Genomic DNA, 27929 nt, shown 5'->3' with positions numbered 1-27929 from the left:
ACCATCCTGAACAACACAGTGAAACCCCATCTCTATTAAAATACAAAAGAAAAAAAAATTAGCCGGGTGTGGTGGCATGTGCCTGTAGTCCCAGCTACTCAGGAGGCTGAGGCAGGGGAATCATTTGAACCCAGATGGCGGAGGATGTCATAAGCCAAGATTGTGCCACTGCACTACAGCCTGGGTGACTGAGCAATACTCAATCTCAAAAAAAAAAAAGAAAAGAAAGAAAAGAAAACACTTTTCCCTAATTTAACTTTAAGAGCTTGGCACATAGTTAAAAATAATTTAACAAACATTTCTTTTCTTTCTTTCTTTTTTTTTTTAGACGGGGTTTCACCATGTTGGCCAGGCTGGTCTCGAACTCCTGACCTCAAGCAATCCACCCGCCTCGGCCTCCCAAAGTGCTGGGATTATAGGCATGAGTCACTGTGCCTGGCAACAAACATTTCTTATAAAAGAATTTATCTTGGAACATTCACATTCTGAGACCATACATTTATACCATGGAAGCATTCTAAGAGGATATTTCTTGAATATTGAGTCCTGTTTGTGTGTATTTATACATTTTGTTTCCCACAAGTATTTAATAATTTTTATTAAATCTTATTAAACAATAAATTTAAAGTGAATATAATGAACATTTAGCAAAATATTTTTGAAAGTTGCATATTAGAAAAAAAAACTTCAGAGCAATTAGGTACACTGTTCTAACAATGGAAAAAAGGGCAAAGTGTATAGCAATTTTTCTCCTTACAAACCATCTAGGATGTAGCATCTACAGAACAGAAAAATAAACATGTATATAATAAACAGTACAAGGAAGAGGAAACAGCTTTCCCATTGAACAAGTAGATATATTCTATCTACTGAAAACTTATAGGTGGAAAAATATTTTTTTCAATGTAAACAATTAGAAAATGATACTGTAAGTGATGGCTGAAATATACACATACAGAAAAACCTTGGGAGGATAAAAGATATGAATCAGTACTGCTTTTAAAAAGGCAGAATCAAGGTTTAAGGTACAGGTACTGGAGTATCTAAAGCTTCCGCCCTAGAGATAAAATTCACATATCAGTTACAGATGTGTAATACTATTCTTGTGTGTGTGTGTGTGTGACAGCCTGTTGTCCAGGCTGGAGTGCAGTGGTATAATCTTGGCATACTGCAACCTCCACCTCCCAGGTTCAAGAGATTCTTGTGCCTCAGCCTCCTGAGTAACTGTGATTATATGCACCACCATACCCTGCTACTTTTTGAATTTTTAGTAGGGACGGGATTTCAGCAGGTTGACCAGGCTGGTCTCAATCTCCTAACCTCAGGTGATCTGCCCCCCTCCGCCTCCCAAAGTTCTTGGATAACAGGCATAAGTCACCATGCCCAGCTAGATGCATATACTATTTATATATATTAAAAAAAGAGCACCTAAAATTATAATATCAAAATCTACTGTAAAAATGCAAATATTCTGAGATAAAATTGGCCACATGTAATTTTTAAAGCTGTTTTAATATAAAAATAAAAACAAAAGATGATCTCTTTGCAAGCAGTCTCTTTCAGTACAAAATTTAAATCTCAGTGAAAAACAAATTACCCACAGATTTATAATTCAGTTATCACTACCATTTATTTATAGCTAGCCTTTTTTCTCTGCCTATATTCTTATATATCATGCACGTTTTTGTTTCCATTTTACAAAATTATAATCATACAATCTATATACTTTACATACTACTCTTTTCACTTATGTTCCCTCATGTCATTAAAATTATTGGAACCATGTTTATAGCTCTCTATTTCTAATTACAAATATACCATAATTTGGCATTAGATTGTTTTTTCAGTTTTTCATTGTTACTATCAGCCACAGTGAATTTGTTTGTGTGTGTGTGTGTGTGTATTTTTAATTATTTTTTTGAGACAGTGCCTTGCTCTGTCACCCAGTCTGGAGTGCAGTGGCACAATCATGGCCCACTGCAGTCTCAACCTCTTGGGCTTAAGGGATCCTCGCACCTCAGCTTCCTGAGTTACCAGAACTACAGGCTACTCACCATCACATCTGGTTAATTTTTTAAATTTTTTGTAGAGACAAGGTCTCACTATGTTGCCCAGGCTGATCTCAAACTCCTGAGCTCAAGCAATCCTTACACCTCAGCCTCTCAAAGCACAGGACTACAGGCATGAGCCACTGCACCTGGCCAACAGTCAATATTTATATATATATAATCTTTGATCGCTTTCTTAGAACAAAAATCTAGAAGTATGATTTCTGAACTAAAGAAACTGAACATTGTCCTAAAAAAAAAAAAGAAAAAAGAAACTGAACATCTTTAAGACTCTTGATATAAGCTGAAAAGTTTCCTTCCATTAACATACTAATTTATATGCCTCACCTATAATCTACAGTATATGAAAGTGCCTATTTAAACCATGTGTTTACAGGTCCATCTCCTTAAGAAGACTGTAAGCTCCTGTAGGAGCTTATTTTCATATTAGATTTATTCATTTTTATATCCTGGTACCTACCACATGGCAGATGCTAAATAGTGACTAAACTGAATTACAGTATAATGACAAGACTAATCTTTCCACCAAAAAAGGAACAGAAATCCTCATTAGGAAAACACACGTCCTACCTCTGCTGCTGAAGCAAAGGAATCCGTGGATGCGATGCTCAAGGTATCTCGCAGGCCAAAGTCATCCACGTTCCCCTTCATGGTGATATCTGTATCTCTATCTTAAAAGTAAAAGGTAAAAATTTCAGAAAGTGATATTCCATGTCATTGCAGTATTTCACATCCCATAGCTTGATTTTGATTTTTTCCCTGAGTCTTTATTTAGACTACTAGTGTCTAAAAGGAAAACAGTATCAATTGTTTACCTGAATCTGAAACTCTGCCAAGTAGAGAGTGTTATAAAGCAAATATTCATTTTTAATTTAAAAAAAGAATTAAGCTTAATTTTTGATTAAAAGGGCTTTTCAGTAAATAATAACCAGAGTTGAAGTATCTACTCCCATGGTAAAATCAGCAGCTATCACAGCTAGTTTGAAACACAGCAATTTATTTGCAAGTGGTCTTGCCCAAATTAGAAGAACTTGTAGGTTCATTTAAATCAACTAAATTATTAACATCAGTGTATGGCCTGTCATTTGTCATAAGCTGATCAATTAAACAATTCAAGGCTGGGTATGGTAGCTCACACCTGTAATATCAGCATACTGGGAGGCTGAGGTGGGCAGATCACCTAAGGTCAGGAGTTCAAGACCAGCCTGGCCAACATCGCAAAACCCCGTCCCTACTGAAAAAAATACAAAAATTAGCCAGGTGCATGCCTGTAGTCCCAGCTACTTAGAAGGTTGAGGTACAAGAATTGCTTGAACCTGGGAGGTCTCCACCTCTTACCACTGCACTCCAGTCGGGGGACAGATCAAGACTCCATCTCAAAAACAGCAACAAAAAACAATCCAAGAAGATATCTGTGACTTTTTCAGGCTTTAATGAGGCCTACTTCAAAAACTGAATGGCCAAAAACGATCAGATCTGGGTCCCTGATGTTTACTCTGCTTACCTGAGGGTCAAATATAAGTGAGTCCCAAATTTTAAAAGGTTGAAAAAGTTCAAATTCTTTAGAAATGAACCAAGACAGGCTGTTAACAATACTTGTCATTTGGAATGTCAGTATGAATATCCTCATGTACTATTATCAGAAATCTAATTGTCAACATTAAACTTTCAAACAAAGAATTTACTGTTTACATATGTGACTATAATGGAGAAAACAAGTGATACACTTCAAAGTTTATCTTCAAGTGATAAACTTCAAGTATGAAAAGACCAAAGAAAAGAATAAAATATATATATGTTTTTCTTATTTTAATTCTCAATCTGTTAAATTTGCCGCACTATCTTCTTTAAAACGAAACCAGTTAGCTGATGACAGGCTCATGCCTGTCATCATCCCAGTGCTTTGGGAGGCTGAGGCAGGAGCATCACTTGAGTCCAGGAGTTTTGAGATTAGCCTGGGAAACACAGTGAGACCTCGTCTCCAAAAAAAAAAAAAAAAAAAAAAAAAGCCAGGTGTGTGGCACATGCTCAATGCTCAGGCGGCTGAGGCAGGAAAATTGCTTGACTGCAGGAGTTTGAGGCTGCAGTGAGCTATGACCACACCACCGCACTCCAGCCTGGATGTCAGAGCAAGTCCTTGTCTCTACCAAAAAAAAAGAAAAAACAAACAAAAAAAGCAGAAGTCTCCTTGGCTTTCATTCATCCAAATTTCCATTTTGCAATTTTTCTAAAAACAAAATTTATTACCTTTACTAGAAATCTTTCAAATTCTGTTTAAAACCTCTCAGTACCGGAAAATACAATTTGTGACTCTACACAGGAAGTGTCGAGGTTTCTTTTATTCAAAGCATCAATTTAGTTTCAATAAAATGTTAAAATCAAAAGTTGTAGAACCAATTATATTCCAAGCTCTATAACAAGCAGAAGGGACAATAAACCACAATTGGTACAAGGTTCACTCCTATTAAGTATCAAAAATAACCATATACATATTTTTTTCCTACTTTATGTTTGATGAGATCAGACTTTACATTTTAAGTATTTAGCTTCCAAGTTTAAATTATAATTGTTTTCAGATAACGCTTACATCAGTCCTTTTAAAGTACCTAAAACTTTTCATCTTAAAAGTCTTTCTATTACTAAATGACTATTAATGTGACAAAATCTAAGGTTAAATTATTCTATTATAGAAATATTTTAGAAATTTACGTTTTTCCTTTAAACTAGAGAATAAGACAACATAATTGTTTCACACTTATAAATAGCTATCAAATTAGTATTTCTGGACACTCAATTATCCAGAAAAACTTCCATAATTCTCTTTTCAGTGCATATTAAGATTTTTTAAACACAAATACACACACACAGAAATTTTATACAAAATTTAATCCTCGTGTACAACCTTCAAAGCATTATCTTCATTATTTTCCATTCTCAGTATTACTTGCACAAAAAGAAATCACAGTTACAATTTTCATTATGTCACGGAATTATCAACTGGGATTAAATTATTATTATTATTATTATTTTGGAGACAGAGTTTCACTCCTGCTGCCCAAGCTGGAGTGCAATGGCATGATCTCAGCTCACCACAACCTCCATCTCCCTGGTTCAAGGGATTCTCCTGCCTCAGCCTCCCGAGTAGCTGGGATTACAGGCATGCATCACCACACCGGCTAATTTTGTATTTTTAGTAGAGGCAGGGTTTTTCCATGTTGGTCAGGCTGGTCTCAAACTCCTGACCTCAGGTGATCTGCTGGCCTTGGCCTTCCAAACTGCTGGGATTATAGGCATGTGCCACTGCGCCAACAGAGAATGGGATTAAATTTACAAGTCAATTAACTCTTGGTTCCATATGGCTTTTGCTATTTTCAGAGTAGAATACAGACATTAATCAGCATCATTTTACCTTTCAGACATTACCCACGAGCTGTTAAAAGTCTGTTTTTCAACTGTTACCAGCCATTCGATGTCATCCAGATCAGTTACCATGGTTTTTTTTTTTTTTCCAAATCTAACAAAAAAAAAGGCTCAATTCCAGAGGAACTAGAAAGATTTACTCACTAAATTCAAGTCCGTAAACCATAGACTATACCTCTTATTTCAGTAATTGCTATGATTCCTGGAATGGCAGCTAAATAATTATAAAGATAAACAATACATCTGTTTTTTAGATATGATAATAAAAAGTATAAAAAAAGAATCTTGGGCAATATCCCAAACTAACTGCTTTCATGCATCCAATTCAAGTTTAAAATACTCTTTCTTAAAAGTATTATCGACTCTTGGCTGGGCACAGCAGTTCACACCTGTAATTCCAGCACTTTGGGAGGCTGAAGCAGGTGAATCTCTTAAGCCCAGGAGTTCAAAGTCAGCCTGGGAAATACGGCAAAACCCTGTCTTTATATAAAGTTAGCTGGCACAGTGGCACACATCTGTAGTCTCAGCTACTTGGGAGAGAAGGTGGAAGGAATGCTTGAGCCTGGGAGGCAGGAATGCAGTGAGCCAAGATTGTACCACTGTATTCCAGCCGGGGTGACAGAGCAAGGCTCTGTCTCAAAACAAAACAAAACAAAAAGTATTATCATCTTGACTGTGGTAATGAAAGACAGTAACAGCATGGAAAACTGAAAACAAAAGGCAGCCAGAGGCAATAGCTCACGTCTATAGGATCACCACTTTTGGAGGCTGAAGCGGGAGGATCGCTTGAGCTCCTGGAGTTCAAGATCAGCCTGGGAAACAGAGAGACTCCAGCTCAACAAAAAATTTAAAAAGTTAGCAGAGTGTGGTAGTGCAAACCTAAAGTTCCAGCTTCTTGGGAGGCTGATGTGGGAGAATCGCTTGAACTCAGGAGTTTAAGGCTGCAGTGAGCCATGATTGCACCACTACACTCCAGCCTAGGTGACAGAATGACACTCTATCTCTTAAAAAAAAAGAAAGAAAGAAAGAAAAAACCCAAAGGCTTCACTTTCACATTTTCAGACAATTCTTACTGAATTTTTCTCAGCCAAAAAAAAAATCATTATACGCCTACCAGAATCACTAACTGGCTTTTTTTTTTTTTGGTTGAGGATGCATGGACATGGTCAGTGGAAACTCTCAAACACCACTGGTGGAAACAAATGGTAGAACCACTTTGAAAAGTTTGGCATTGCATAAGAAAATTCAAGATTGCTTTCTCCATGACCTAGTAATTCTACGCTTAGGTGTGTTTTACAGAAATGCATGCTTATGTGTATTAGAGTGTTCATAACAACACTATTTATAATAGCCCCAAACTAGAAAAAAACCAAATGTCCAAATATAGAATAAATTGTATATTCATACAACAAAATACTATACAACAATGAAAATAAATGAATTGCTGCTACATGCAGTATCATCATAGATCAATCCAACAATATGTTGGGTGGAGAATTATATGCAAAATTCATTCATAATGAAAAATCATTAAATTCATTCATGCAAAATCCAAAAACGGACAAAACTAAACACACTTAGTGATAAAATTATTTTTAAAAGCTAGAAGGTGGCCAGGCACGGTGGCTCACACCTGTAATCCCAGCACTTTGGGAGGCCAAGGTGGGCGGATCACCTGAGGTCAGGAGTTTGAGACCAGCCTGGATAACATGACAAAACCATGCCTCTACAAATAATACAAAAATTAGCCAGGCATGGTGGTGGGCACTTGTAATCCCAGCTACTCAGGAGTCTGAGGCATAAAAATCACTTGAGCCCAGGAAGTGGAGGCTGCAGTGAGCTGATATCATGCCACTGCACTCCAGCCTGGGTGACAGAGTGAGACTCCATCTCTAAATAAATAAATAAAAAGCTAGAATGTAATTAGCCTGAGCATCAGGACAGTGGTTCATTCTGCAGGTAAATGGAAGGAATTACAAGAAGACCCATCTGGAAATTTGGCAATGTTTTACATTTTGTCCTACATAATAGTTACATAAGAATGTATGATAAATCATTGTATTTTTTTGTTTTGTGCACTTTCTCTAAGGATTTAAATAGAAGGAAAGAAAAGAAAACAATATCAACTATATATCTTGGTCCCAAATAGCTGAGAACAGAAAAGGCTCAATCAGAGAGCTTCAAAGGCAGGAGGAAGGCAGGTAAGACAATGAATGCTTTCTATATTTCAGTCTTGGCAATGATGCTGTAAATTATTACCAGACATGAATTTTCATATCCTGATTGAGAAAGCATCTATCATGATGCTAGATTCAAAAGTCAAAAGACCTGATAAGTGTGTTAAATATAACAGCAAATTGAAACTAATTTATTTGTACCCTGTAGTGAATACCAACAATAGTAGTAGTTTATAATGCCAAGCATATATCATTCATAACTTTTTTTTCTCTAGTCCTGTAACCTTTCTTTGCTATTTAGTGATTGGCTTAGAATTTTAAGTGGGAATGTTTTAAGTGGAGATAACCAAATGCTTTCAAGAAGGAAAAGACATGGAAAATAAGGGATGTTTGCTATTTAATCACAATAGAAAAGTAATACAATTAATTAAAATAAAAACTTATTTTTCACTCAATACTTGCCAGATACCAAGTTACACCCTTTACATTTATTATGTTATTTTTAATCCCCACAATAACCCTTGGATGAGGTAAGATACTATTAGTTTTCTCATTTTATGTATCAGGAAGCTAAGGCACAGAGAGGTTAAGTAGCTGCTACATACTTACACATCTAAGAAAGAGAATGGTAGGATTCAAAATCAGGTCATCTGATACCAGATTCTATGCTATAAAACTATGGAGCCTTGGTGTCCAATACAGTAGCTCCTACTTAGATGTGTCTATTAAACACATGAAATGAGATGTGCTGCAAGTGTAAAAGATACAATAGGTTTGGAAGACTTAGTACCAAAAAATAGAAAACATCTTATTAGTACATAGTGGGGTTAAGAAAATATATTAAAATTAATTTTATCTGTTTCTTTTGCGCCTTTAATGTGGCTATTAGAAATTGTAAATTTACATTTGTAGCTCACACTCTATTTCTATTGGACAAGTGCTGTTAGAGCATTCCTTGTTCATATTTGTTTATCCCTTGCCCCATGCTACCCACAAGCACTTTTGTTTTTAATACTCAGATCAAGCATTATCCCTTCTAAGCATCCTCCAAAATTTGTCTACTTTTTTGCTTCTATGTAAGGCAGTATAGCAAAAGTGTTAACACCTTGGGTTCTAGAGCTAGACAGCTTGAATTCCAACGCTGACTGTTACTTATTAGCTGTCTAAACTTGAGCAAGTTTCTTATCTTCTGTGTTCCTCAGTATTCCCATTTGTAAAACAACTTGAGTGCAGGGACTTTCTTTACTTTCTGTCCCTTCCCTTTTTGTTTTTCCTGGTGTTCCTACAGTTATCAGGAGATTACTGAACACATAATAAACACTTAAATATTTGTTCATGTAAACTAAAATTTATTATTATAAATGGACCATTCCCTAGGACATGAAAATCTCTAGAGAGCCTATCATATACTACCTCTGGGTCATTTTGCATATGACTTTAACTTATTTTGAGAACCTTGTCATATTTATGTTTCATTCTTTCTTTTTTTTTTTTCTGAAAAAGAGTCTTGCTCTGCTACCCAGGCTGGAATGCAGTGGAGTGATCTCGGTTCACTGCAACCTCCACCTCCCATGTTGAAGTAATTCTTGTGCCTCCACCTCCCAAGTAGCTAGAATTAGAGGTGTGCACCACTATGCCCAGCTAATTTCTGTATTATTAGTAGAGATGGGGTTTCACCATGTTGGCTAGGCTGGTCTTGATCTCCTGTCCTCAAGTGATCCGCCTGCCTTGACCTCCTAAAGTGCTGGGATTACAGATATGAGCCACCACACATGGCAAATTTCTTATGTTTCTAATAGCCAGCCCTAAATTAACTAAACTTATCATACTATCTTATAAACCTGAAATATGCAGCTTATCATATACTACCTCTGGGTCATTTTGCGTATGATATGACCCAGAGGTCATATGGATAATATGCAGCTTATCCTTAATGAATGATAATGAACATTAGAAGTGCATTTTATTTTATTTTGAGATAGAGTTTCGCTGTTGTTACCCAGACTGGAGTGCAATGGCACGATCTCGGCTCACCACAACCTCCACCTTCTGGGTTCAAGCAATTCTCCTGCCTCAGCCTCCCGAGTAGCTGGGACTACAGGCGTGCACCACCATGCCCAGCTAATTTTTGTATTTTTTAGTAGAGACGGGGTTTCACCTTGTTGACGAGAATGGTCTCGATCTCTTGACCTTGTGATCCACCCACCTCAGCCTCCCAAAGTGCTGGAATTATAAGCATGAGCCACTGCGCCTGGCCAGAAGTGCATTTTAAAAAGCTTTCCACAAACTGGTTGATTGCACATTAAAAATACTCTGTAAATCACCAGAGAGTGGTAATTGACTCTGTAAATCTTTTTTATTTTTGGTAACATTTTAAAATAAGTAAATCTAAAATTAAAAAAAAATTTAACCTGTTTCAATTACCCAGAACTTTTAAAACATTCACTGTATACAGATATAAACACTATTCTTTGGAAGTACATTAAAACTATAATGTTTACTCTTAACTCAATTGTCATATAATATAGGCCAAAAATCTGACTGGATTCAAGCCTTACCCCTTCTTTTGCAATCTCATAATTCATATTTACTTGAGTTTTTTCCAAAACAGGATTTGCTTTAAAAGTTTGAAAGAAAACTAGAAGTTCTGGAACTTGGGATTTCAGGACTGGATCTATTTCCTTAGACCAATCCAAGTGGGTTTTCTACATCTCATTTTTGCCATCCCTAGGCACGTTCTATTTTCTGACACTTAGAAAACACTGGGTCTATTTTAACCTCAGCAGATCCTAACAGAGATTCCAAAGATGCCACTCTTCTTTTAAAATCCAGGCTGTCCAATGTAGATTTTATAATACCAGCTAGAAGAGGAAGCCTGCCAATTGTCTCTGCCATCTGACTTCCATGTCAACACCTATTCTCCAGGTGACACTCAGCACTTTAAATATGACTTGGAACCTTGTCCTTTCTATGCTTTTATTAAAAATGGAAGAGCTTCTGCTGTCGACCAGACAAGCTATTTTCCAAACAGAGTCTGTTATAATTTGTTTAAATATTCTGCATGACTATCTACCCATACATACCGTGGTTAATTTTCATTTTCTGATTTGTTTTAAAATGCTACAGTATAGGCCGGGTGCGGTGGCTCACGCCTATAATCCCAGCACTTTGGGAGGCAGAGGCGGGTGGATCACGAGGTTAAGAGATCGAGACCATACTGGTCAACATGGTGAAACCCCATCTCTACTAAAAATACAAAAATTTTTAGGCTGGGCATGGTGGCGCACGCCTGTAGTCCCAGTTACTCAGGAGGCTGAGGCAGGAGAATTGCTTGAACCCAGGAGGCAAAGGTTGCGGTGAGCCAAGATCACGCCATTGCACTCCAGCCTGGGTAACAAGAGCAAAACTCTGTCTCAAAAAAAAAAAAAACAAAAAACAAAAAACAAAAAAAAACTACAGTATAATTTGAGAGAAAGAACAAAGTTGAATATAAAAAAATCAAAAACAACATAATTTCAGAAAGTAAAAAACTAAGGGAGTTAAGATATATTCTTGACTTTTAACCTCAATGTGCCTCAATATTGAAAAGAGAAAATAAAATCCACTGAAACAAAAGAAAAGAAAACTTGAGGCAGGAGCAATGGTTCATGGCTGTAATCCTGGTGCTTTGGGAGGCTGAGGCAGGAGGACCACTTAATCACAAGAGTTCAAGACCAGCCCAGGCAACATAGCAAAATTCTGTCTCTACATAAAAAAATTATCTGGGCATGGTAGTGTGTACAATGTAGTTCCAGCTGTTCAGGAGGATAACTTGACCCTAGGAGTTTGAGGCTGCAGTGAGCTAGGATCATGCCACTGCACTCCAGCCTGGGCAACAGAGTGAGACCCTGTTCCTCTAAAAAAGAAAAAAAAAGTTATATATGATGAGGTGGTGAGAAGAATTGAAAAAAAAAAAAAGGAGAACTTGTCAAAATTCCTGATTTGTGATGACTTACAAACTTTCACCTATGTGAAATGGTAATATATGTACAAAACAGCCTGATGTTACCCAAAAGAAGATTTCCACAATAGTTGTCTCTGGTGTTTCCTATTTATCAAAACTTTTATATGCTATGATTGACCAACACAACAACTGTGATTCCTAACTGGGAAGTACAGCTGCCAATGCAAACTGAGTAATAGAAGGAAAGGGAGTAGGAACCATTCAAACACTTTAGATGAGTAACACCATTTTCTACGCCCTCTCCCCCAAACCCCCATCCCTGCCACCTTTATTTAAAGAAGAACAAAGTGACTAGATCAACACAACGGGGAGCAAGAAGTCATTAAGATTAGGTCTGCAGCTGCAGATACTTGAGCAGGGCCACGAGGCATATTACACAAAGGTCCCTTGCCAAGGGAATAAGCGGGGGCAGAAATCCAGCTCAAATACTAGACCTGCATTTTCCCAAGGGAAAGTGGACCACCTTCTTAGCATAAAGGTGCCCTTCTCAAGGGGCTTAAATGGATGGTCCTTTGTCTAAATCACACAAAGGCCTCATATGGGCCGTGATAGTCCTGGACATAAAAATCCAAGCTGTTAAGACATGACTTCAACACAAAACAGGCAAAGGCAAGCGGCAGCAATTTCTCATGTTTCTGAGACCCCAACAATTTTCATTATATTGCTTTCTTCTTGAACGTACTTTAACTTGCATTATACCAGTTAAGTTTCATTTTGTAGTATTAGTAAACCCTTTGAAATTAAGATTATGAGCCTTAACACATGGCAGAAAATCACTAAGCCAAATTTCTCATATGTTGTACAATTTGTACTCTTTATATTTAGATGTCTGAGTATACAACTTAAGCTGGCAATTCATATCATTCCCTAAAAATAAACCCTCAGGGAGTTTATCCTCCAACCACAATGATTCTGCAGGAAAGGGAGAGGACAAGGTCTTAGAGCTTCAACCTGGGGCTGACATTTAACGTAAGATGTTAGGCCGAGGTATTTCTTCTTGTTGCCAAGTTCATTCAGTATTTCTAAATGTTCTATCTGGCTGCTTACCAAAAAAGAAGAATAACATCTCTCTACTGGTCAAGAGGTTTTACTTGACAGCTTTTCCTATTTTCTGCCAGAGATTTTGTGCAGTCAGCACCAAGCTGGCAAAATCTCTAATTTTCCCTCAAAGGATGTCTCACTGACTCAATAAAATCTTATAAAGTAGCAGCAACAAAAATGGATAAAATATTTTAAACTGTGCCAGCCACACTTCCAGACTTCTTAAAACCCATAAATTTTATTATGGGCCGGGCACAGTGGCTCACGCCTGTAATCCCAGCACTTTGGGAGGCCAAAGCAGGCAGATCACAAGATCAAGAGATAGAGACCATCCTGGCCAACATGGTGAAACCCTGTCTATAATAAAAATATAAAAATTAGCTGGGCGTGGTGGCCTGCACCTGTGGTCCCACCTACTTGGGAAGCTAGGGCAGGAGAATTGCTTGAACCCTGGGAGGCAGAGATTGCAATGAGCAGAGATCATGCCACTGCACTCCAGCCTGGCACATGGCAACAGAGCAAGACTCCATCTCAAAAAAAAATTTTTTTTGATTATGATTTCTTATAATCCTCAATGGCTCTCTTTTGCCTAAAGTTACAAAGCAAGGACCTTCATAATTTACATCCTGCCCAGCTCTCTAGGTTCATTTCCCACCACTCTCCCACATATATTGTATTGCCAAGACATATCAAAGAACTTGTAGTTCCCTAAACAGGCTCCAGTGTGCACCCTGATCCATGGTGCGTCCCTCTGTTTGGAATGCTCTTTCTCAACTGTGTCCCTAGCAGACCACCTTTTTTTAAGTGTCACTCCTTCTGTGACACACTCCCTTGAGCCCCACTCCATGAATGATCACATGCTTTTCTTTCTTTTTTTTTTTTTAATTGCATTTTAGGTTTTGGGGTACATGTGCAGAACATGCAAGATAGTTGCATAGGTACACACATGGCAGTGTGTTTTGCTGCCGTCTTCCCCTTCACCCACATTTGGCATTTCTCCCCAGGCTATCCCTCCCCCCCCCACTGTCCCTCCCCTATTCCCCCCTGTAGACCCCAGTGTGTAGTACTCCCTTCCCTGTGTCCATGTGTTCTCATTTTTCATCACCCGCCTATGAGTGAGAATATGTGGTATTTCATTTTGTGTTCTTGTGTCAGTTTGCTGAGAATGATGTTCTCAGATTCATCCATGTCCCTACAAATGACACGAACTCATCATTTTTGATTGCTGCATAATATTCCACGGTGTATATGTGCCACATTTTCCCTGTCCAGTCTATCGTGGATGGGCATTTGGGTTGGTTCCAGGTCTTTGCTATTGTAAACAGTGCTGCAATGAACATTTGTGTGCATGTGTCCTTATAGTAGAACGAATTATAGTCCTTTGGATATATACCCAGTAATGGGATTGCTGGGTCAAATGGAATTTCTATTTCTAAGGCCTTGAGGAATCGCCACACTGTCTTCCACAATGGTTGAACTAATTTACACTCCCGCCAACAGTGTAAAAGTGTTGCTATACCTCCACATCCTCTCCAGCATCTGTTGTCTCCAGATTTTTTAATGATTGCCATTCTAACTGGTTTGAGATGGTATCTCAATGTGGTTTTGATTTGCATCTCTCTGATGACCAATGATGATGAGCATTTTTTCATGTTTGTTGGCCTCATGTATGTCTTCTTTTGAAAAGTATCTGTTCATATCCTTTGCCCATTTTTGAATGGGCTTGTTTGTTTTTTTCCTGTAAATTTGTTTGAGTTCTTTGTAAATCCTGGATATCAAAATTTACATCTACCCATGTTAGATGGGTACACTGCAAAAATTTTTTCCCATTCTGTTGGTTGCCGATTCACTCTAGTGACTGTTTCTTTTGCCGTGCAGAAGCTGTGGAGTTTGATTAGGTCCCATTTGTCTATTTTGGCTTTTGTTGCCAGTGCTTTTTGTGTTTTGGTCATGAAGTCCTTGCCTACGCCTATGTCCTGAATGGTTTTGCCTAGATTTTCCTCTAAGGTTTTTATGGTGCCAGGTCTTATATTTAAGTCTTTAATCCATCTGGAGTTAATTTTAGTGTAGGTGTCAGGAAGGGGTCCAGTTTCTGCTTTCTGCATATGGTCAGCCAGTTATCCCAACACCATTTATTAAACAGGGAGTCCTTTCCCCATTGCTTGTTTTTGTCAGGTTTATCAAATATTGTATGGTTGTAGATATGCTGTGTTGCCCCAGATGCCTCTGTTCTGTTCCATTGGTCTATATCTCTGTTTTGGTGATCACACGCTTTTCTTTGGTGTTCCCATAGCACTTTATAAACATGCTATTATGTACTTACTCCACTGTACTGTGTAATTTTTTTTTTTTGAGACGGAGTTTCTCTCTTGTTACCCAGGTTGGAGTGCAATGGCATGATCTCGCTCACCGCAACCTCCGCCTCCTGGGTTCAGGCAATTCTCTTGCCTCAGCCTCCTGAGTAGCTGGGATTACAGGTATGCACCACCGTGCCCAGCTAATTTTTTGTATTTTTAGTAGAGACAGGGTTTCACCATGTTGACCAGGATGGTCTCGATCTGTTGACCTCGTGATCCACCCACCTCGGCCTCATGTACTGTGTAATTTTTAATGCCTGTTTCCAAAACTAGACTCTGCACTGCCTAAAGGCAGAGATAAAATTTTCTTTTTATTTATTTATTTATTTTTTGAGACGGAGTTTGGCTCTTGTTACCGAGGCTGGAGTGCAATGGTGCGATCTCAGCTCACCGCAACCTCCGCCTCCTGGGTTCAGGCAATTCTCCTGCCTCAGCCTCCTGAGTAGCTGGGATTACAGGCACGTGCCACCATGCCCAGCTAATTTTTGTATTTTTAGTAGAGACGGGGTTTCACTATGTTGACCAGGATGGTCTCGATCTCTTGACCTCGTGATCCACCAACCTCGGCCTCCCAAAGTGATGGGATTATAGCCTTGAGCCACCATGCCCGGCCCCTAAAATTTACATCTTTATTTCTCCAGTGTCTTATACCATGTTGGATATATACTAGGAAATTAAATGTTTGGTAAATAAATATTCCAGACCCAAGATTCTGTGAGTTCATTCTGTAAAAACATAGATTAGGAAGACACCTAAATACATATCTGAAATATGTGAAGCAATGCTTTCAATAAAGCCACAAAAATTCCTGGTTTGTTTTTAAGAACTAAATTTGTTCCTAGACATCACTATAAAAGAATCTCAAAGTCTTTTGTTTTTGCCAAAACAATAACATTAATCATACAGACTTCAGAGTTGCCAATACTGCTACTGCAAATACATACTACTCTTCACAGGAAGTGTAACTACACAAAATATGAACCCCAGTTAATTTTAGAAAATAAATTAGAGATTAATAAGTTGGAACTTTGTTCATTTAAACCATATCAACTATATAATGTCCCCAAGAAACTGTGGGCAAGATACATCTGTATTAATTAGGTTTACTTTAAAAAAATTTTTTTTGAGACAAGGTCTTACAGCCTCAACTTCCTGGGCTTAAGCGATCCTCCCACCTCACAGCCGGTTTACTTTTAAAATGGCATTAAATACAGCAACTTAGTCCTGCCCAAATAGCCTAGCCCAAGTGGATAAAGAATAATGTTAATTCCTGAATGTACTGTTACTAAAATAAACTTCCAAAGCATGTAATGACACATTCTTCATGATATGACAGGAACAGAAGTCTCCTAAAGTTTAAGTCATTCCTTGGTGTTAGAGATTAGTTGAATCTCACATTTTGGTAGGAGATGAGAATTTCCTCATGAGAGATTGGTAGAATATCTCATTAGCTGTTGTGGCCAACTAAAGCCTAATTTTTACCACAATAGTTCAGATAATACAAGCTTCTATTTATTATAAAATATATAAATATATATTTTTATTGTGTGATATTTGAAAGGTATAAAAATTATCTATATAGCATAGACAGGTTTCTGGACTCAAACATTTTTGCATTTGCCACCCATTTATAGCCACTTTTCAAAGCTTACAAAATTACTTGCTTATTAAGGAAAGATAATACAATCAGGCAGAAATACACTGTACATTATCTTCTTATCCGAAACTCGGGTTTCCAAACAAATTTCATATATATTCAGATATCGCAGCAAAAAACAGCTGCAGATAACTAAATAATTAACCCACATGTCCCAAACAAGATCTGCTTACTTTCAAGCTCTTATCTTAGGCTCTTAAACAGGCTGAGGGCACTTCAACTATGAGGTATGGGAAGGAAGGAATGGAAGTGGTAAGGAAAAGTTAAAGAAAGATCTTCTGCTTCGTAGATGGAGCTTAGGCTCTGAATCTTATGAAACAGCTTGGTATTAAAGAATATACTAACTTACATTGCTTTCTAACTGGTCCATAAATGTTAAGTGTTAGTTAACCAATCAGACTATAAGCAACCTGAAAATAGACACGTTAGCCCTCATTTTGTCTGAATTTCATTACATGCTTCAGAGCTGTGTTTAAGTATTTGCTGTGCAAGGCACACAGCAAACAAATAAATACTTAAAAATTGATTTTTAAGCTATATCTGCCTTAAAGTCTCCATGGGTGTCTCTGCCATTCATGTTCCTTTACCTTAATGAGAGTCTATCGTTACAGGGAAATATAGTCTTTGATTCTGTATAGTGGGCCAGCTGACTTATGGTCCTCCTTCTGACACAGCTCCCTTCAGACAAAAAAAGATTATAACACTCTACCCAAAGTGATGAGATAAGACAGTGGTCGGGGGGGGGGGAGGGGGTGGGAAAGAGGGATGAAAGAATAAGTGTTGAAAAGATGAAATAAGAATAAACATGTTATCATTCCCAGATAATATGTGGTCTGAATAAAAACCCTAAAAGAACGTATGTCAAATTACTGGTATTACAACTAATAAGAGTTCACAAGTTATTAATATTCAAATGCAAAAACCAACATTATAGATACCAGCAATGACAAATTAGAAAACGTAAATTTAAAAAAACCACTTATAATGACAACAAATCTATATGGGACTTAGGGAAAAAGACATATAAGACATTTAATGAAGAACATTATAAAACATTATGAAAGACATAAATGAAGACCTAAGAACCATATCATGTTCACAGATAAAAAGGTTAATGTTATGAAAATGTAAATTCACCTAAGCTGATCTATAAATACAATATCATAATCAAAATCCCAAGAGGGTTTTCATGAAACTTGACAAGCTGTCCTAAACTTCACATGGAAAGGCAAAGGGCTAAGAATAGTCATGACGAGTCTCAAAAAAAAAACCCGCAGTGAATGGAATCACCCTGCCAAGTGTCAAGATTTATCATGAAGCTATATAAAGCTACAGTAATTAAGATACTGTGAAACCAATGCAGGAAACAAACAGAGTGACAGAACGAAATAGAGAGCCCAGAAAAGACACACAGAGAAAGACCTCACATACGACAAGGGGCACTTTGCAAATCAGCCACAAAAGAATATATTATTCAAAGAAAGGTGCTGAGGCAACTACCTATCCAAACATTAAAAACAAAACAATGACTAGGCATGATGGCTCATGCCTGTAATCCCAGCACTTTGGGATGCTGAGGAAGAAGGATAGCCTGAGCCCAGGAGTTCAAGCCCAGACCAGCAACATAGTGAGATTCTGTTTCTACAAAGACTTAAAATATCAGCTAGGCATGGTAGTGCACGCCTGTAGTCCCAGCTACTCAGGAAGCTGAGATGGGAGGGTCACTTGCACTCAGGAAGTTGAGGCTGTGGTAAGCTGTGATCGCACCACTGCATTCCAGCCCAAGCAACAGAGCGAGACCCTGTCTCAAATAATAATAATTATTATTATTAATGATAGGATATGTCAGCAAGGGGCAGTATATCCATTATCACTTTTTGTTTTCCTCCTATGCATGGCAACGTCAGAGATCAGAAAAAGCCAATAATCTCAGCTATACCTACAATAATTATTTTTTGCAAACTTTTCAGATGATTTCTAACCCAGAAAAAAGGTAGACTTATAAAGAGCATCTTTTTTTATTCTTTTCCAGAAAACAACTTTAAACATGCCTTAAATACCTTCTTTCATTAAATGCAATTTTATATTACTATAAGAAAAATCAACTTAATTCACAGAAAAAAGTTGTCTGCAGAATTGACTAATAATATCACTGTAGAACAACTTATGAACATACGATATCCTTCTATCTATAACTATGAAATTTTTAAATCAGCTTAGAACAGGCCTCTTTAAACTGTTAGACTATAATTATAATAATGAATAGATAAGTGTTTACCATGTGCCTGTGCTAAATATGATGATATGATGTGTTATTTCACTTAATCCTCACAGTTCTATGAAGTTGATCCTAATATAGCCCTACACGTTACAGATGAAGAAGCTGTCTAAGCAAAGTCAAGGCTTGCTTAATGTCCCAGCTAGCAAGACAGGCAGAGCTAGGATTTGAACCCATGCTTGTTTGACTCCAAAGCCCATGTTCTTAATTACTAAGTTATACTATGTATAATTGAAATCATATTGGAGGTTTTGATTAAGCCTTCAAAAGTTACAAAAAAAATACAGTTTAACAATTATATTATAATTTAACAATATCTGAAAACAGAAGCTATAAATAAACATAAACATAACACTGATTTCAGATGCTGTTAGCTAGAAGAACTTGCACACTAATGGAAATTTAGATTAATGTTATTTCATGTCTTCTCTGCATAACTTCCATGATCTTTCTCATTGTGAGTTACAGTAGCAGGTGTATATAAAGCCCGCCAGCAAGTGTTGACTTACATTAGCTCCCAGTGCTACAAGTAGCAACACGGAATGGTATCTGAGTCACAGGCATCCAACATGTAGATAAAATGTGCTGCCCTCTAGTGATTTCAACATCTCACACTCAACACTAAACGTTCTTTTAAGTGAATGAGGAAATTTTTTTTTTTTTTTTTTTTGAGACAGAGTTTCGCTCTTGTTACCCAGGCTGGAGTGCAATGGTGCGATCTCGGCTCACCGCAACCTCCACCTCCTGGGTTCAGGCAATTCTCCCGCCTCAGCCTCCTGAGTAGCTGGGATTACAGGCACGTGCCACCATGCCCATCTAATTTTTTGTATTTTTAGTAGAGACAGGGTTTCACCATGTTGACCGGATGATCTCGATCTCTTGACCTCGTGATCCACCCGCCTTGGCCTCCCAAAGTGCTGGGATTACAGGAAAATATTTTTTCATTATTAGAGAACTAACTGACTCAGCCAGGAGCGGTGGCTCACGCTTGTAATCCCAGCACTTTCGGAGGCCGAGGTGGGGGGATCATGAGGTCAGGAGTTTGAGACCAGCCTGGCCAACATGGTGAAACTCTGTCTCTACTAAAAATACAGAAAGTAACTGAGTGTGGTAGTGCATGCCTGTAGTCGCCAGCATGCCTGTAGTCTCAGCTACTTGGGAGGCTGAGGCAGAAGAATCACTTGAACCCCGGAGGTGGAGGTTGCAATGAGCCAAGATTGTGCCACTGCACTCCAGCCTGGGCATCAGAGCAAGACCCTGTCTCAAAAAAAAAAAAAAAAAAGAGGAACAGAACAAAGAACTATTATTTAAGCCATATTAAACTTTTGGCGCATTAGCACTTAGAAATGCATGCAATAATGATTCACTAATTCAGAATGGTTAAGGAAATGCAGCATGGAACATGGCAAACAATGAATTATAGAATACGGGGTGGGCTATATTTTACAGGAGGAATTCATTCCTTAAAACATAATTCAAACACTGCCTAATTCAAAGCTATTTTCTCATCATAGGAAAAACTGTAAAGATGGCTTGAAATACAACTACTGTGCTGTATTCTTTTAGCAAGCATATTTTTAAACCACAATAATTATAATAAAATCTATGTTTAAGTATGCTTTTAAAACACAAAATATTACTAGTAAACCATTTTGTATCAATATTACCTCCTTCAAAAATATTTCCTATTTTATTATAATTTTTTAAGAGACTGAGTGTCACTCTGTTTCTCAGGCTAAAGTACAATAGTCCAATCATAACTCACTGCAGTCTCAAATGCCTAAGCTTAAGGGATTCTCCTACCTCAGCCTCCTGACTAGCTAGGATTACATGCACACACCACCATTCCTGGCTAATTCTCAATTTTTTTGTTTTTTTTGAGATGGGGATCTCGCTATGTTCTCCAGACTGGTCTTAAACTCCTGGCCTCAAGCAACCCTTCTGCCTCAGCCTCCCAAGTACTGGGATTACAGGCAGACATGAGCTACCACATCCCGCCTGTTTTCTATTTTAACACACATGACAGTGTGGCTTAGGAATGTATTTGAATGATTGCAATTTTAGAGCCAGGTTGTCAGAAGTTTTTAATTTTAAAAATAAAAGTGCTCCTACTTTAACATTGCTCTTTTATTTTCTTAGTATTAGTTCTACTATTTCCAGTATGCTTGCTACTAAATTAACAGAAATGTCAGCAGATCTTCTTTCCAGTATTTATCATGTTTAATGGCGACTTGGATGGCAATGTTACAGAATAGAAAAAAGATTTAAAATTTAACCAAAGTAAAAACAACAACATATCCAAATTACTTGCAGAAATGACCATGCATATAAACAATAGTATGGTTCATGGGCTATTAAAAGATAATGGTTAATATTTCTGGTTACCAGCTGAGGCATCAGGATCAACGTGGCAACAGAGAAACAGAGTTTATAATTCAACAGGTGACAACAGAGAAACAGTTTATAATTCAGCAGGCCCATCACCTTTGAAACTAAGTGCTTCTTTAATGAACTTTTAAAAAATTTTGCCCAGCCTAGGCAACAAAGTGAGACACAATCTCTCTAAAAAATTTTAAAAAATTAGCCAGGCACAATAGCATGTGCCTGCAGTCCTAGTTATTAGGAGGCTGAGACAGGGGAGTTGCTTGAGCCCAGGAGTTTGAGGCTCCAGAGAGCTGTGACTGTGGCAATGCATTGAAGCCTAGGAGAAAAAGCAAGACCTTGTCTCTAAAAACCAAAAAACCCAAAATGAAAACCTGGGATTTGTATTAAATTTAATATGAAATGCTATTTTACACTACTTTAAATTCATAAAAATCTACTTAAGTTTAGCTTAACACCAAACATAGTGTATTTTTAACTATATTATACTAGTGTATAATTATACTTTTAATTAAAGTATAATTCACAAACCACAAAATTCACCCCCTTTAAGTGTGCAACGTGTTTTACTTTTAAATGTACAGAGCTGTGCAATGGTCACCATATCCAATGTTAGAACCATAGTATATGCTTTTCAAAATCTATGATATTAACTTCATCTACCAAAAGTAACCCCAAATAATTCACAATACTGATAACTCATAAGTTTCTTGGATTTGCTATTTAAAAAAAAAAAAAGGAGAATAAACATCATTTATTTTGAATAAATACATTGTTATCTACAAAGAACAATGCTGGAAGAATAATGCTGGGCCAGGCATGGTGGCTCATGCCTGTAATCCCAACACTTTGGGATTTGGAGGCTGAGGCAGGAGGATCATGAGGACAGGAGTTCGAGACCAGCCTGGTCAACATGGTGAAACCCCATCTTTACTAAAAAAAACAAAAATTAGCTGGGCATGGTGGTGCGTGCCTGTAAAGTCAGGAGAATTGCTTGAACCTGGGAGGTGGAGACTGCAGTGAGCTGAGATCACGCCACTGCACTCCAGCCTGTGTGACAGAGCAAGACTTTGTCTCAGAAAAGAAAAAAAAAAAATCATGCTGAAAGGATTTAAACAGCCCCCCTATAATCTCATCCCTAATGTTAAGTTGGCAAACTATTCTTCCACAAATAGTACAAATGTATAATTAAGTAGAGTGTTTGTTTAAATTTTGAATTCCAAATTAGTAAACTAAATTTTGCTGAGGCTCTTCTAAAGTAAATAAAATCTGACACATGAGCCTTCCAATACTAAAATGATTTGCAAGTGAGTATAAAACCAGCTATGAACACTTGATGGCAAATCCCTACCTGTAAAATACTCCGCCTCAGCAATGTTTCCAAATAAGTTAATTGATATTAGCCTCTTTTTCCAAAAGACTCTATATTTTCCTAAATTTCCAGTTAATATTTTATTACGATATACAAAAAAGTATCACATAATCTCTCTCACTCTTTTCAGGCTGCAGTGCATAGGCACAGCCACAGCTCGGTACAGCCTCAAACTTCTGAGCTCAAGAACCTCCTGCCTCTGCCTCCTGAGGAACTAGGACTACAGGCGTGAGCTACTGGGCCCGACCCCATGACCTCTTTATAATCAAGATGAAAAAAATGTAAAAACAGAATAAGCTGAATTCGTAGTTGTTGAACAAAGTGTTTTTTAACAGTTTTATATCATTGACATACAAAACTGCATATATTTAAGGTATATGATTGTTTTGTCATATGTATATAGTGTGAATTGACCACCACAATTGAGCTAATTAACTATATACCATTTCTACATAGTGACTGTGTGTGTATATGTGTGTATAGTAAGATTTAAGATCTAGCCTTTTAGTAAAACTTCAAATACGCAACACAGTATTATTAACTACTGTCACTATGTTATACATTAGATCTCCAGAATTTACTCATCTTGAATAACTGAAGATTACGAAGTATCTTAATAGTTATTTGTGACCTAAGGAAATTTGACAATGTCATCCCTCAGGTCTCTGACTCTGACTCTATCCATTTTTAACAATTTTTATTAATGATTTCAATGACAGCACTGATTACCAACTATACAAAACTGACCAAACTAGAGAAGGATACAAAGCTTAGAGGAATAATTAATATATTAGATATCAAATAAAAATCTAAAACTATTCAACAATTCAGAATGATGACTCAGAACTAACAATTTAGTAAGAATAATAAATACAGCACCTATACCTTGGGTCCAAAAGAAAAACTGCACAGGAATAAATGAGGGAAGATGTGGCTTAAGAGTAAGAAAGCAACGATAACAAAGTTAACCATAAGTTTAAAAAAAGCTAATGTAAACTTTAGACTCTATTACTATAATGTCCAGAATTTTTTTTTTTTTTTTTTTTTGGAGTCTCACTCTGTCGCCCAGGTGGGAGTGCAATGGCGTGATCTTGGCTCACTGCAGTCTTCGCCTCCTGGGGTCAAGTGATTCTCCTGTCTCACCCTCCCAAGTAGCTGGGATTACAGGTACTTGCCACCACACTCACCTAATTTTTATATTTTTAGTACAGACGGGGTTTCACCATGTTGGCCAGGCAGATCTTGAACTCCTGACCTCAGGTGATGTACCTACCTCAGGCTCCCAAAGTGCTGGGATTACAGGCAGGAGCTACCACGCCTGGACTAATGTACAGTTTAAGATGGCAGGCAAATTACCTTCTACTTCAAGAAGGTACTTCTCCTTCTCCCCAAAGGCCCATTGAAAAGGACAGAAGAAGATTTTTTTTAATGGAGTAAATCATGCCATCACTGGAAAAGATGAATAGGATATCAGTGGACCAGAAATTTTAAAGAATGTCTTGAAATTGGCAAATACAGGATCAGAAAGGTAGAACAAAAACAGCAACAACAAACGACAGCCTAAGATTCTAGAGGTAAAATGATGGTCTTTCTGAAAGCATCCTTAGAGAGGTTCCAAATTCTGAGCCCATAAGCATTGCTACCCTGTTCCTAGAACTTTTATTTAATCCAAAAAATGAGTTTATAAAATTGGTACCCCATATGTCAACTTTTCAGAAGAGGAACAAGGCTTAGACAGGTTTTATAATCACACAGATAAATGGAAATGCCAGAAGTTGAACCCAGTTAGTCTGAATTCAGAGTCCGCACTTTTAGTTATTAGACAGATGTGGGTAAACCATCAGAGTAACTCATTAGCGCTACACTAAGTTAGGCCCTCCGCCTCACATACCTTGCCTCTTTTGTTCTTGGATTAAACCTTGACAATTTCTTCCTACAAAATGTGTGAAATCTGCCTATAAAGACTGAGAGAGGAAGAAAGACGCCTAAGTTAACTGCAGATCCCCACATGGGTATAGAGGAATAAAAATTTAAAAAGAAAAAAAGATCTACACAAAAGTATACCACTACCAGAAATAAAAGTCTCCTTACTCTGTCAGCTGTGGAATTTCCAGGCTGCCTGCTCTAAGCCGACCTTTCCTACAGGGAATTTTGGGAATAGACATACTCTGTCCACAAAAAGTTCACAGTTAATCCTCCTGTTCAAAGAAGACATCTGTCTTTTAAGTGGTAAGACAATACAGCATGGTGTTTAAGAGAATGGACTTTGCGACTGGGCACAGTGGCTCATACCTGTAATCCTAGCACTATGGGAGGCTGAGGTGGGTGGTTCCTTCAGCCCTGGAGTTTGAGACCAGCCTGGGCAATATGGCAAAACCTTATCTCTACCCAAAATAAAAATTAGCCAGGTATGGTGGCACGTGCCTCTGGTCCCAGCTACTCGGGAAGCTAAGGTGAGAGGATAGCTTGAGCCCAGGAGACAGAGGTTGCAGTGAGTCAAGATTGCACCACTGCAACCCAGCCAGGGCAACACAGCCAGACCCTCTCTCAGAAAAAAAATAATAAATGGGCCAGGCGCAGTGATTCATGCCTGTAATCCCAACATTTTGGGAGGCCGAGACTTTGGGCAGTTCACCTGAGGTTGGGAGTTGGAGACCAGCCTGGCCAATGTGGTGAAACTCTGTCCCTACTAAAAATACAAAAATTAGCCAGGCGTCATGACAGGCATCTGTAATCACAGCTACTTGGGAGGCTGAGGCAGGAGAATCACTTGAACTCAGGAGGCGGAGACTGCAATGAGCTGAGATTGTGCCATTGCATAGCAGCCTGGGCGACAACAGTGAAACTTCATCTCAAAAACAGTAAAAAGGAAAGGAAGGAAGGAAGGAAGGAAGGAAGGAAGGGAGGGAGGGAGGGAGGGAGGGAGGGAGGGAGGGAGGGAAGGAAGAGGGGAAAGGAAAGGAAGAGGGGAAAGGAAAGGAAGGGGGGAGGGGGAGGGAAGGGGAGGGGGAGGGTAGGGGAGGGGGAGGGGAGCGGGAGGAGAATGGGGGAGAGGAGGGGAGGGGAGGGGAGGGAAGGGAGAGGGGAAAGGGGAAAGGAAGGACTATAAAGCTAGCTTGACTAGGCCCAAATCCAGGTTCCTCCACGTAATAGCTGTGTAACCTTGGGGAAGTTATTAACACTTCTGTACCTCACTTTTCCTATTTGAAAAATAGGTATGATAGTTATATATATATGCTAAAAGTTGTTGTGGGGATTACAGTACTTTTCTTTTTTTTTTGTTTTTTTGTTTTTTGTTTTTTTGTGATGGAGTTTCGCTCTCGTCGCCCAGGCTGAAGTTCAATGGCATGGTCTTGGCTCACTGCAACCTCTGCCTCCTGGGTTCAAGAGATTTTCCTCCTCAGCCTCCTGAGTAGCTAGGATTATAGGCACTCACCACCATACCCAGATAATTTTTGTATTTTTGGATGAGACAGGGTTTTACTGTGTTGGCCAGGGTGCTCTCAAACTCCTGACCTCAGGTGATCCACCTGCCTTGGCCTCCCAAAGTGCTGGATTTACAGGTGTGAGCCACCGCACCTGGCAGAGATCATTTTCATTCAGAATGTAATAGTATCTGACCCAGAGAAGACACAAGGATGTATGTTAAGTGCTTAACAAAGGGCTTGTTACATGGTAACAAACAATACTAGGTACTAGTTATTAGTAGCAACTACTGACTAGCTCTCCTAGCTGTTACAGACACGGGAGAAATGAAATTAGGTGAAATTAGGTGATGGCTAAGAAGTCTTTCCTGGCTCAGCATGGTGGCTCATGATTGCAATTCCAGCATTTTGGGAGACCAGTGTGGAAGGACTGCTTGAGCCCAAGAGTTCAAGACCAGCCTGTATAGTTCGAGACAAGCCTTGTATAGAGAGACCTCGTCTCTAGAGAAAAAAATTTTCTGAGAGTAAATCTTGTTCTGTTATCAGGCTGGAGTGCAGTGGCACAATCTTGGCTCACTACAATCTCTACCTCCTGGGTTCAGGCAATTGTCCTGCTTCAGCCTCCTGAGTAGCTGGGACTACAGGTGCATGCCACCACACCCAGCTAAGTTTTGTATATGTAATTTTTTTTGTGTATATATATATATATATATATATTTAGTAGAGACAGGGTTTCACCATGTTGGCCAGGACGGTCTTGATCTCTTGACCTCATGATCCACCCACCTCGGCCTCCTAAAGTGCTGGGATTACAGGCGTGATCCACCACACCCAGCCAGAAAACTTTTTTAAAAATTAGCAGGGCGTGGTGGCACCCACCTGTAGTCCTAGCTACCTGGGAGGCTGAGGTGAGAGGATGGCTTGAGCCCAGAAAGCAGAGGTTGCAGTGAGCTGAGTCATACTACTGCACTCTGGCCTGGGTGACACAGCATGAGTGTTGCCCCCCTAAAAAATAAAATCTTCCAATCTTGAAAACCTACCAAATTCTTAAAAAAAAAAAAAAGAAGGTCATCAAATTAGACAAAGCAGATTCTAAACAATGAAGAATTCACTAACTTCAGATCAATACTTGGTTTAAATTCGCCCCAGGCCTCTGACGGCATTTGTTAGACTATCTTGATTTATGACTGTTAACTTTAAGGTGCCTTACAATAATATAAGTTAAATGAATACAATTGTTTTAGATTTAAAGAATAAGAGTTAACTGACTCCTAGGCAATTTTTGTCAATGTTAAGTAACAGTTACAACAGAGCTGCTCCCTAAATCTTGGCCATACATTCAGCTCTTTCGATCCAGGAGTTCAAAAATGCAAACTTGCAATATCAAAACAGTCCCCTACAACAAACAGCTTCATGTCAACTGGAATCTCCAGGGCAACAGGAGGACAATGAGAACTGGCAGGCTACAGGGAAAAGCCTGGTAGGCAGTGACAGCACAGGTTAAAACTTGAGTGGGGTCAGGAACTTAATCCCAACCTAAGCTAACTAAATGCATGGACTGATTATGGGTCCCACCCTACCCATTTAGAGTTTGAGATTAACAATAGTTGCCTCAGAAACAACTTGAAGGGAGGAACTCAAGATGGCGCTGTGAGAACAACCCAGGACTGAAGCTCTCGGTTAATCCGCGGAGAGGTGAGTCAAAGCTGCATTTTCAGACTGATCTTTGTTGCCCACAGAACGGGGAA

At 38.5% G+C, this 27929-nt stretch overlaps 1 protein-coding gene across 16 annotated transcripts in view; it reads right to left on the bottom strand.

Moving 5' to 3' along the window:
• The window catches only part of MIGA1 (mitoguardin 1), a 98541-nt gene that overhangs the window by 31745 nt on the left and 38867 nt on the right, over positions 1 to 27929 (bottom strand). For 9 of the 16 annotated variants that reach the window (XM_078332286.1, XM_035251940.3, XM_035251941.3 and 6 more), the window contains exon 8: positions 2640 to 2740. In XM_078332286.1, the coding sequence (XP_078188412.1) occupies positions 2640 to 2740 (101 nt within the window). Of the gene's footprint in view, positions 1 to 2639; positions 2741 to 3207; positions 3304 to 27929 lie in introns of all 16 variants that reach the window. The other 7 variants (XM_054236437.2, XM_054236441.2, XM_054236439.2 and 4 more) reach the window with 1 other exon arrangement.

Source organism: Callithrix jacchus, chromosome 7 (genome assembly GCF_049354715.1).
Source record: "Callithrix jacchus isolate 240 chromosome 7, calJac240_pri, whole genome shotgun sequence".
Lineage (NCBI taxonomy): Eukaryota > Metazoa > Chordata > Mammalia > Primates > Cebidae > Callithrix > Callithrix jacchus.
This window is presented reverse-complemented; position numbering and strand designations above follow the sequence as displayed.